At 38.8% G+C, this 12,984-nt stretch overlaps 1 protein-coding gene across 5 annotated transcripts in view; it reads right to left on the reverse strand.

Annotated features, from left to right (window-relative positions):
* The window catches only part of PTPRM (protein tyrosine phosphatase receptor type M), a 462,170-nt gene that overhangs the window by 194,632 nt on the left and 254,554 nt on the right, over positions 1 to 12,984 (reverse strand). For all 5 annotated transcript variants that reach the window (XM_082753666.1, XM_082753665.1, XM_082753667.1 and 2 more), the window contains exon 11: positions 11,369 to 11,471. In XM_082753666.1, the coding sequence (XP_082609792.1) occupies positions 11,369 to 11,471 (103 nt within the window). The remainder of the gene's footprint in view (positions 1 to 11,368; positions 11,472 to 12,984) is intronic.

Below are 12,984 nucleotides of genomic sequence, written 5' to 3' on the forward strand. Positions count from 1 at the left end.
CAACATGGAGCACTGAGAGACTAGTTCAAACAGCTCTGCTGCGCTGTTTTAAGATGTTGTCTCATTTGTCCATTCTCTCCTTCTACCAGATGCTATGCTTTCATGGGAGACTCAGTGGTAAGCAGCACATGCTTGTGCTTCAGTTGCAACTGAAAAGACCAGTGTTATCACTTAGGCAACCCAAGGCATAGCAGATAAATTTACTCCTGCCAATTCTGCTGTGGGAGAGCAGGACCATAGCAAAAATAACCACAACAAAATTCTCATCTCTCAATGTTATCACCTCTTTCCACAACTTTAATGCAGTGGGTCCTAGTCCAGCAATTCAGAAATGGAGATTACTTTCTGTGTTCATTTTTGTCCTTTCTTCTTCACAAAAAGTCTCGGCAGGGCACTCTAATCAGCAGTGCAGAATGATGCAGGCAGATATAGAAAACCAGCCATTTTTGTAGCATTGTCCCCAGTTTCTCAGGACTTGTGTGGATAAATATGTCTGACCTTCTCTTCTGTGAGTGAAGGTGTAACTCGTCCTTCTCCCTGCACTGGGAATGATTCTGGAAGGATTAGGTGGCATAGAAACCCTGGCAGCATGATACTATATGGCTCTTCCCACAGGAAATTTGGCTGTAGATAAAAGATTCTGCACAGTTTAGGATTAGAACAGATGTTAAATACAGATCAGACTCAGGTCTTGTGCTTCTACTACCCCGTGAGACCAATCCTGAAAACAGTTTCAGCTCTAGATGTGAGAACACAGTTAAATCATTCACCCTCATCTTATTTCCCCACGGCAATTTCTCCCCAAATTCAACATTTTTATAATGCCTTAGACATCTAGCCTACCACTCTCTGAGGCTGTTTTAGGCTGAGGCATTTATACTGCTCCTGACTAAACAGTTGCTGCTTTCAGTTGTACAGCTGAGTAAGTGACTCTAATGTTTCTTTATGTCATTTAATGTAATCCAGTTGAACAGATTAGCTTTTACTTAGCAATGCTTTAGAGTCATGATGCTTGCTGCAAATGCCAGTGGTTTTCTTCCCTGCTTAAATGAACAGTGTAACAGAAAGAAAGTCCTCATGTTAATGTTCAGGAAAATGAATAATCTTTCAGCATCCAGTATGGGAAATGGCAGTGTTTCACTCTGAGAACATCTATAGTTTTTCTTCTTCTTTCCAGGTAGCATTCCTCATTATTCTTTTGTCTCCTTTAATATTACTTAACATTATATAAAAGCATTCACTTGTTTGTACAGAATGCATGATCTAAATGCTTTAGTGCACACAGAATGGTTCAATCAAATTTTATTTATACTAACTGTTAGGAAGTCCCCCAGAGCACTTTGTCCTGTAAACCACAGTACTCCTTCCGTGCATTTATGTATTAGTAACAGAATCTTTTTTAATGCGGTCATTTAGTGTTTGCTAGTGAATAAAAGGCTCATATAAATTTCCTCATAAAAAATAGTACCAGAAGGAAAAAACCTAAGGTCAACTGAAGTATGAAGATGCACCCTTGTAAGAGAATCTATAGAAAAAGCATTTATATAGTACAGGTTAATTCTGTGTTGTAACCTAAATTATATTAAAAAAAAAAAAAAAAAAGACTTCTGGCTCCCTGACAAAGACAGCTCTGGTATATGTGACCCTCTTGACAAAGCTTGTCGTGCCCTATTGAGGGATGACATATACAGAAAACTCAAAAGGGACTTTGGGAACTATAGTGCCATGTGACCATCCGTCACAAAACACTGCATCATATAATAATTTCTTTAAAATTATTTACCACCACCTTCCTCATGTTTGTATCTGTATCTGTTCCAGAGCTTCAGTTCACCACTGAGTAGAAGCTTTAAATTTGATTCATTTACATGTTTGCTTAGGTGCTCTCTTAACTGAAATTGTTCTTTTTCCTCTCTGAAGTTTATTGCTCTGAAGTTATTTTTGGAAAACAACCGTATCTTCTTTTCATCTATCTGGCTGGCTGAAACAAATCTAGCTCTCAGAATCCCTCCACATACATGTTTACCAGCTCCGTGATCGTTCATGCCATAAAACTCTGCTGCTGTGGTGCTAGTATATAGATTAGCATTTCTCGGCATATCCGAGCTGTGCACAGCAGTTCACACAAAGTCCTGCCAGTGTCTTCTATAATGTCATTTATAGATTGTCACCTTTGCTGGAAACCCTACCTGCTGTGTGCAGTCTATTTGACTATTCCACAGCCAAGCCATGTTTTGATGACTCACAGTCATACCACAAGCCATCAATACACACTTTCTTCACCGCTGTTATTTCCAAAAATAATCCTCCATCTTACAGCAAGTATCCTTGTTATTAGCTCGTAAATGCAAAACATTGCATTTCATCTTATTTGTGGTAGGTTAATCCTGAAGGCTATTCAGTACTTCCTGTACATCGTTCCCATCCAACGCTGTAGGATCTGCTTTTACTGGCAAGTGGTTTTCAGCATGTTACATTGATATTTGATACTTATAAATAGAACATGCAGAACGTTATTGGTCACCTCTCCATCGTTAATTCAACACTTCACAGTACAGCACAATGAATATGTACTTACATCATGGCCGCTGGTTTAGAGCTCTTGTGAGCCACTTAAAAATATATAGTTAATTTAAATTCTATGAAAGAAAAGCAACTGAATACAAAGAACTATGAAAAATTCAAAGCATATGACATGGCTAAAGGATAGAAAGATTGATGTGCAACACTGACAAGGCTTCGGTATCTAGAGGGACCAAGCAACTTCCAACATGACTTTCAAGACTGACCTGAGTGCTTATTTAGTCAAAATGGGTGAACAATCACTAAAAGTGATTTTACACTTTGTACCTGGGATCTCTCACTATGGAATCTGGCACTCAAGAACAAAAACACTGATGAGATTCAAATGCCCATGAAAATACACCTGTAGCTGAGTGATAAAATGTTAAATTGTAAAACGATATTCCACGTTGACATTATGGATACAGGAAGATGGCACATGCCTAATGCACAGAGTGTCAACAGTGAAAGCTTCCAGGACATCAATGGGTTATATGTGTCTGACTATTCCTAACCGTGGCGTTACAGGAATTCTGAATGGGTCACCCAGCACTGGGCTACCGTGATACCTCCCTTCAAAAAATGATTTTGGAGAGCCTCCAGAAAGTACATCCCCACATAATCCTGTTCAATGATTGCTCATGGAAATGTACACATTTCATGTACTCCCTCTTCAATCCTTCCACAGCACACAGTAAAACAAAAATAAATCCCTGGCATACTTCAGTAAATACAGGACAACAGTATCTCTTTCCTGTGTTTTCAAAGAGTGTTCTGGTTGTTCTGTGTTGGAACTCAGGCACGTATAACCTGAGTGCACTTTTTAAACCATGCAATGCAGTAACTTCCAGTGATACTCATCACTCTTTCATTACGGTCCCTAAATTCTTCAGACTTTTTTTAAAACTAAACACTTTTATCTTTCAAGGAAAGTGCCCAGGAAATACACCTGAGTCTCCTACATCCTCATTGAGAAAGAGAAACACGTCTCTTAAATACTCAAGAGTGTTACTGAGAGAGATGAATGTAGGATTCTACCTCTCATGTAGTCTCTTCCAAGTGATCAGTGTGACCATAAGAAAGGAACTGCCTAAACTCAGCCAGAAGTAGATGCTTATGTTTAAACACCTTAAAGGCACTCTTTCCAGGGCTTTATAGCATAGGTCTACGTCTGCTTAAGATACAAATCTCTAAGGTCTCTCTGCAGAGATGTGTGGCAGTCATGCCTGCTCTTTCCACAGTGACCCAATGGTCTGAGCAGGGTTCTCAAAAACTACTGACCAGGGTTCAATACCGTGTTCAAACTGAGAGGCTTTCACAATACCACTCCCAACATCCAACCTCCCAGGTTGTGTTACTGTCTCCTCCTACTAAGGTTGGCCAGCATGCAGACAGAACCATAAGAATCAGAGAAGAAGAAAGAGAGCATTCATGAAGGAATCTGTCTGATCAAATGGAAACTCTCCTTATTTTGTCAAATATTTGTTTTTACTCAATGACCATCTAAAATTAAACATATTAAAAGTCCTGGGAGAAAGGAACAGGATTTCATGTCTTCTGCTTGCACAGGAGGAGCTTTGTGCTCCCACTTAGAGGTCTCTGCTGGTGTTCTGATAACATAGAGAACAGGCTCGCTGACTTGCTAGGATTGAGCTGCCTACAATCCACTTAGGCTATATGCATAACAGGATATTAAGTAGACCAATGGTACACCACCCTCCCTGTTAAACGGTTTGAATGGCTTCCAGAACGGCTTTGGCATCAGCCAGTTATCACTCACTCTCACCAAAATTTCTGGATATGGATCAGGGCCCCTTCCCAACTGGCAGTCTGTAGATGGTCCTTCTGCCTGGGAGCCGAACATGGACTGTTCTTAGCCAGCTGGACTCAGTACCAGAAAACGGTACGGGGCATCCAAAATTCACAAGTAAATATGCTGACCTAAAGTCTGAACTTCAGTAGGCTAAATATGGCCCTTGGAGGTCTGAGTAGATGTTCCTTGGAAAGTGGCTGTGGAAAAAATGACAGCGGTCTGTGTGCACTCAGAGACCGAGCCATTCATTGTAAAAAGTAGATTCAATAAAAACATGTTTTAACAATTCTGACTGAAGTTGGCATTCCGGAGCTAACGAAAATGGTATCGGTTCCAAGAGTTTATTATTCACAAGCTGAATTGCTATGGGACTTCAGCCTTCACCAGGGAGACTGGAAAAACCCAATGGTCCACAGGCTGCTAGTGAGGAAGAGCCTCACTGAACTAGATTGGCATGCTGTCAGAGCGAGAGGTGAGCAACACAGAGAAGACTATCATTAGGAATTAGGCAAATGTATCCTCTCCACTGCACTGCATCCTACTTAAGGCCAGCATGTAGAAGGAAGGAATCATAATACAAATTAAAAAAAACAAAACAAACAAACAAAAACAACAAAAACCAGAGCATCATAACAGTGCTGCAAATTTTTCAGATGTCATTTTATACCCAAGCCCTTGAGAAAGTATTGGTGAGTTATGAAACTGAAAAATAATCTCTTTGGAGAAACAGAATAATCTATTTTCTCTTTTGTTCTGGAATTGCTCCAGCTAGCTTGCTTTATTTATAATAGATAAATTTCTATTAATCGCATTGCTAAATGACAGATAGTGTTGTGCTGGGTTCTCATTGACACAGGAATCAATGCTCCATTTACCCTGGGACTGTGAGACATCACAGTAAAAGGGCCATGGAAATTTCTGAATAAGTCAGCAGGACATGTGAAACTGCACTGCTCATGCCCAGGCAACATGTACCATAAACTCTAACTCAAGTCACAGTAAAAAGCCAAGGACAAGTTCTACTGCATAACAAAAAAGAATTACAGCGTTTTTACAGCATAAGCAATTATTGTACTGTTCCCTCAATGAAACTGAAATTGACCCTTCTGCTGTAAATAATTATACTTGTTGCTATAAAGAAGTGACAATTATGGGCATCAATAAAACTCCATCCCTGCTGCATCACAGACATCCTCAAAAAAGTTTACTGGCTGCCTTACAGGTTGTAAAACTATGATTTGGAAATACAGTTTGCAGGCAGGTGCTGACCCTACAGCACACAACTCAACTCTTTATGTTTAGAGACCCTTAAACTATAGAAAGGATGCTTGTGACAAGCAAATAAAGGAGCAGACAGTAAGTTCCCTTCATGCTCTTTAAGCCTTGTGGTCTCGCAGTTTGTCAAGAGGCTGTATTTTGGACATGACATTTCAGAACACTAGTGAGTTACTAATGCTTTTTGAACATGTATAGTAACGTTATTTCAACATAACTATTTATATTTATCATAAATCCACCAAACATCATCTAGACTGTTTTATCAGTGAGCTCTCGAAAGGCCAAAGTTCACTTTTCAGTTTATTGAGAAGCTTTCCAAATCTTTCCCATTACTGTATACTTTTGATATTTCTCTCCTCAGCTGTGTCTACATGAGGTTTTCTTTTTTTCTCATTACTGCATTACAACCCTTGTCATGTCACTGGGAATAGAAGGAAATTACAATAACATGCTAGCATTACATAACACAGTAAGTAGGAATTGTGAGTGATCAGAGCTAAAAATACAGGTTTTGTAATGCTTTTACTTGCATTTGCGGTTGCCGTGTTTTTGTCCACACAGAGTGCTAACACGTCTCTCATTGTGTAAATCAGCATTCTCCTGTTTCAAAGCTCATTTGTTCACTTATCCTGAATTTATAATAATACTGATGTCTGCCTCCGTAATATATGCACGGTATCCTGCTCTTTTAGGATCCCATCTTTTAGGATCTTTTAGGATCCTGCACCTTTGAGGCCCAGCTCTGTGGTTGCCATGTACTCACAATAACATGAGTGCCCCATGGCCTCTTCAAGGCTATGGAAAATACCCCAAAACATTTGCATTCAGGCTGCTGGAAACCCTGCTTCTTATTGAGTTCTAATGATAGCTGTCGCTGGTCTCCAAACAGCCTGGCTGGCTTGCTAGCTTTTGTACACGAGCAAGCATGCAAAGCTTGCTGGCTTTCTCGATGGCCAGCGAAACCACTTGATCTGCTGATCTGCTGACCAGGCAGGTGCTCTTGTGAAGACCATAGGTTTCAAGGATTAAGGAAGTTAGTGGCTTCTCTAGAAGGCTGGCTGTCAGATTTGTTTCCCCAAAGAAGGCTTCTAACAGGCTGTCTCTCAGACTTCAGATGATCCCATTTCTTCAGATGGAAGTGTCTCAGCTGTATCGCGTGTCCTAGCTGACATGGCACAAGGACTGCAAACTCCTGCTGTCATCCTATTAGAAAGTGAGTAGGCATAGTGACCAAGCAGAGGGGGTGGCAAACACCTATCTGGCTGATTCATAGCACTGGTGATGCTGAAAGAAAGAGATGAGGCCCTAAGATATGCCTTTCTTCCCTGCAATGTGTGTGGCAGGGAGGAGAGCAACCACGACCTCTGCTTCATGTGCAGCGCGCAGTGGCTCTAGTGGGGAACTGCTGTGTTACAAAGGGGTCTTTGCATTTCAAAGGTGACAATCTCAGTTTAATTTACTTCTTCTTACTGCCAGCCAGTGGGTAGGAATTAGGTCTTTCACTGAAGAGCCATTATACTACGAGTGGTGCTGAAATGGCTAAACCACGTGAAGAATGATTTGCTACCTGGGCTCGAGTTGACAGAGGTTTCTTTACACTATGAATCTTAAGATGAATCGTGCTGTTCCCATCCCTGGGACTATATGCAGAAGGCCTTAATTCCAGCTATGACAATGAACCTAGTATTTACAGGGTGCCTTTAAAGGTCTCGCTTAGGCCAATATGAAATTGTTCTAATTGCTCTAATCTCTGTGGAATTTAGACAATTTGAGCACGCCATGAAATGTTTACCCAACTAAGTAGTAGAAAGGAGTGCTTATCGCTTTAGATAACGCGTAGTTTGAAATTTCTAAGGTCGTTTTCAGCTGCACTTCAAAATACCTAATAACTTAATATAGCCTTTTGAGCTGAAATATAATATAAATCACTTCTTCAGGGAAGAGAGATTAAAGGTAAGTTAAGTTTCAAAATCAAGCACTTCAAATAAAGAGATGTTTGACTCATTTTCCCAGTAAGAGCTGTTCCTTTTTTAGGTCACCCCATCTATGTGCTGAAGAAGTTGGGCACACCAATGATAAAGGGGAGGAATTAAAAATAAAAAGACTGCCTTCACTTTAGCACAATCTCAACTCACATGATTCAGTTTATCTGCGTATGGGTTCCTTTGACTGACCTCAGCCTGTGCAAAAAATACTCTGGCATGCAAAATGCCATGTATGGCATCGAGGACGTGGTTAGCTGATTTGATTAGCTCTGTTTGGTTACTTCTTTTACTCCTGGCTGGTAGAAGAAGGTCCCAGGTGTTTGTGGTGTCTATAAGACCAGAAGGAGTGCCTAAATGGGGCATTGATTGGAAGAGTTTTACAGGGCAAATCCTGCTCACAGAAGCTCTGCACTGTAAGGTGAGAAAGGTCAAGTGCTATCCACAAAGTCACCAAAGACCAGAAGGCAGAGCAGAGCCTGGATGGCCTTGCCTTGTCTTTTATCCTTCTTGCTCCTTCCCCCAGTGTGCTGTTCCCAGAGGACTTGCTATCACCAGGTGTTTCTGGTATTATCTGGGACGAAATCTTTGGGATATTTACACTTACAGCATTTTAAGGATGTGGCTCTGAATAGCAGGAGGAGGGTGGTATGGTGACAGCATTTTGCTGATTATGCTAGTCAGATAAAAGAAGTGGAAACACTCAACCTTTATCGAGGCAAGACCGAATGGAAATTTATGTGACAAAGAAAACTTGCTTCTGCCGCTGATGCTAAAAGCTTGCAGGAAAACTTTTCCAGAGAAGGTCACAAGAACCTTTTATAATGGAATGCAGCAAACAGTCTAAAGCTCTTCCTAACATAGATGAATACATAAATAACACTAAATGCATGCAGTCATTGAGCATTACATTTTTCATTCCCGTGTATGAGCCAGATCTTTGCAATACATTAACATTCCTTAGTTGAAGCAACTGGAACTGACCAATCTATGGACCTGCAGAAGATCTGGCCACAGGATCTTTCAAACTTTAGGCTAATTTGCACTGGAGAAGTGAAAGGTAGAAATGATATTGCCATGGAAGTGTGAGTACCTCAACATATGTTCAATAGCCCTTATATAAAAATATTCACAGTTGTATGATTTTTATGCAAATTATTTAGAATTTTACTGACTCATCTACACGTACCTCTGGAAGAAAAAATCCGCAATTACATATATATTATGCAATTTCCAAAGAGACATCGTATTAAATTAAATAAAAAAAAAAAGCCTTGCAAATTAAAATCATTCTAGAAATCAGAATAGCTTGGCCAACTGTTAAGTAAATACATATATTCATCATTACTGAATGCACTACTGCTTTAAACATACATAATTCCAAAATAATCTCCTTGAAATAAACACAGCAACTGCCATAAGACCTGAAATTGAAGACAAAGCAAGCAGTATTTGTTGTATTAAAACTCTGACAAAATAGATTTTAATCATGTCCAGTCTTACAAAGTCTAAAACAACCTGGAATGCCATTTGGCCTTCATGATTAATGTGTACTTTATCATTGTAAACAGAGCTTCCTGAACATTTCTATAAAGTCTGTTTTTTGAAGCAACATTTAAACAAGCAGCATTGCCCTTTCTCTCCTTTTATGTTGTGGTGGTTGTGAGAGGATTCTAAATAAGTTAGGAGATATCAGGATTTTTCATATTTCATTAAAGAATTTAATCACAGGAAAGAAAAATAGAAAAAAAAAAAAAAAAGCTGCAATACCAAGCGACCTCAGGTATTAGCTTCATTGCCTTGAATGGCAGAATTTGTGCACTCCTTATCCATCTCAGGAATTAAAGAATTTTATGTGACATGGCTGACGTGCTGATCAATAAAACAACAACAATCATTTACACTGCAAGTTTAGTGCAGTTTCAAAAACCTGCATTAACCAAGCTGGTGCTTGTAGCAGAATCAATACACAAGGCATCATTCTTAGTGATGTGCATAAATGAAGTATGACTAAACTTTTAACACCCGATGAATATAGATTAAGATGATAACATCCATATGCAGAATGTGTTCTGCAAGCTATGCAATGACAATATACTTGAGAGTCTAATGCACAATAAAATGTTAAAAGTATTGAGAAATTCCTACTTTAGTTTTCATTCTCTGCTTCACGAATTATTTACATTAAGAGTTTGCAGTCAGCTTTCATTTAAGACCTGTTGCAAAGGACCTCAGCAAATTTGCTGCTGTGTTCATCTGTTTCTGTCAATTCTAAATCTTTGTGTTACTTTAAATCCCTCTTCTTATTTTCTTAACCACTCATCCCCTTATTTGGTGTACTTTAATCTCCTAATAGCTTCTTTCTGTTGTCAGTGAAGCTTCTGATGTGTCACTACTGCTATAGGAGTCAATCATCTTTAGTTCACGATGCAGTTTGAAGGAATTAAACTGTTTTTTATTTATGGTCCTATATGTTTGTGTTTAAAGCAAAACGAGTCTAAACAGTATTATTTTGATCCAGATGCCTGAATGCAGAAAGACTATACCATGTTTTAGGAGGTAAAGGAAGACAAATATCAAATCGTTCTGTTTATAATCTAATTTGCTAAATCAAACAGTTTCACTGTATCTGTTTTAATTGCTTTCTGTTCTTTTTCTCAATGTGTTCAGACTTCCTGAAAGTGTTATATTTTCCTTTTAAAAAGTTGTCTGAATGACCAACAGTATGACATTTCCTAAATTCAGACATACATACATTCACCTATGCAAACATGTAATATATAGTGCAATGATGAATATTGCATAATACAAAAAAAATTTAAAATGGAATATTCTGATGAAATGCTTCAAAAATGTTATTTTATGTATATATAACAGATCTGTATTTCCCACGCTAACAGAAATTACCAAAACCTCAGCAGCAGGATGGAAATAACTGATAATCATTCACTACAGCTGGAAACATTTCCCAATAGTAACAACAGGATTGACCATTACTGAGGCTCCATGGTTAGTCAAAAGGAAAAGCATCTTAAACCTCTGAAAAAAATGTATGTCACTCATCTGTATTTTCTTCTCTTCAGAGTATTAAGCTCATTATTTGTTATCATTCAAAATAATCTAATCCTCTGTTTTCTTCACTGAAAAGCAGGCATCTTTTACTACAATAGGTGTGAAACTGTGATATAAACCACTGCAAATTGGAAATTCATTAGCAGACACTATATAACACTGAAGAACCTACGCTACTGGTTTTCTCTTTTTTTGTCCCCTACTTCTGCTTTCATGGTCAATTAAAAGTAAATACTTCATGAATGTTACAGTACATATTTTTTAAATTGGCTAACTTACTAAGAGCTGATTATCTTAAATCTGTGAAGTAAACAAGAAGAGAGAATATTACAGACAGTAGCTCAGCATAGAAAATGTGATATGCCCTTGAACTTATAACACTGCAGTAAGCAATTACCTTAAAGAAGCCACCCACACAACAGAACTATGGCTTTGTTCCTTATCTTCAAAGAACAAGCCACTTGCATCTGGATCAAATCCTTTAAACAATACACAAACACTCAACATCAAAGCACTTTCATTTTCTTCAGTTATTTAATTTAATTAGAGCTAATACAGACATGAATTTAGACACTGATTGCTGTGTAGAAAATCCCCAGAATACATGTTCAAGAAATTAATCAATTTGGTTTTAATTTTATAAAGATTTTTCCCCCAGTACCTGACAGGAGCGCCTCTGCTCTGTGCAGGTTTCAGCAAGACTGTCACAGTGCTGTCAGTTTGATTCAAAGGTGTTTCGAGTTCATATGGTGGCATAGAGGGTGCTAGAATAAGAAAAGAAAAGAGGCAAAAATAATCATTAGTCCTGTATTTCTTCTTTCAGGAGCTGTATCTTCATTTGAATATTTAATTCTAAAGACTCCTGCAAATATAAAGACAATATTATAGGTCTAACATGTTTTCAGTTACAAATATGAGATAACTTTTAAACAACTTCAGTGAAGAAATTAAAGAAATCCTAGCTCACTGTCAATTCCAAGATAGCCAACAGTTCCTAATAAGGATAAGTTTTCACAAAGTACTGAAAGTCCCTGACTTAGAAATGAAAATTTAAATTATTTCAAGAAGAGCATCTGCAAATGTGCATGCCAGAGTGGCTATAGCTTTTGAAACTGTGAGCCCAGCTTCCTCAGTGTGTTTGTGGTATTAGGCTACCCTCTCAGAACTTGTCATTTCTGCAATTTTAAGTAGAGCTGTAGCTGTCACAGGCCTATTGTCCACCACAGGAATCATTTACAATAATCAAAAAGGATTATCACCATGAGAACTTATCATAGTTTGAAGCCACACTTAATGGCACTTTTGCAAACTGTGTCTTCATTAAGGAATTACAGCTGTGATTAAAATAAATGATGCCTCAGTTATTGTCTTTTACTGTTGTTACTTTTTTCAATGCTATCACCTACTTGCATTTTTATCATTATATTGAATGGAAGGCTGCTCAGTTAATTGCTTGTTTAGCAGTTTGTTGTATCCTTATTATCCCCTTATTAATGATGATACACAATTAATAGATTTAAAGGCTACTGAAGCACAAAGTGATCATTGCAATAACCTTTTTTTGACCACAGGAATAATGCAGGACAATGAACTTCCCTAAATTAATTCCTGCTTGAGCAGAAAATATATTTTTGATGAGAGAAGATCTTTTCTTTAGTTCTGGGTTCTCCCAATGGCTAATTATACTCATTGTTGAACATGAAAATTTATTTGGCATTTGAATTCATTTAGCTTCATCTCCAGATGCTGGACACTTTGTGTACCACAGTGATTTAGTTACTCAGAGTACGTTGTACTCTGCATACAGACAGTATCATAGAATCATAGAAAAGTTTGGGTTGGAAGGGATCCTAAAGACCACCCAGTTCCAACCCCCCCTGCCATGAGCAGGGACACCTCCCACCAGACCAGGTTGCCCAAAGCCCCATCCAGCCTGGCCTTGAGCACCTACAGGGATGGGGCACCCACAGCTTCTCTGGGCAACCTCTGCCAGTGCCTCACCACCTTTGAGTGAAGAATTTCTTCCTTATATCTAATCTAAACATACCCTCTTTTAGTTTAAAACCTTTACCCTGTGTCCAGTCGCTACAGTCCCTGATAATGATTCCCTCTCCAGCTTTCTTGGAGGTCCCGTTTAGGTGCTGCAAGGCCGCAATAATGTCACCCTGGAGCCTTCTCTTCTCCAGACTGAACACCAATTCCCTCAGCCTCTCTTCATGGGAGAGGTGCTCCAGCCCTCTGATCATCCTTGTGGCTCTCCTCTGGGCTTTCTCCAAC

Source organism: Aythya marila, assembly GCF_965140915.1.
Source record: "Aythya marila genome assembly, chromosome: 2".
Lineage (NCBI taxonomy): Eukaryota > Metazoa > Chordata > Aves > Anseriformes > Anatidae > Aythya > Aythya marila.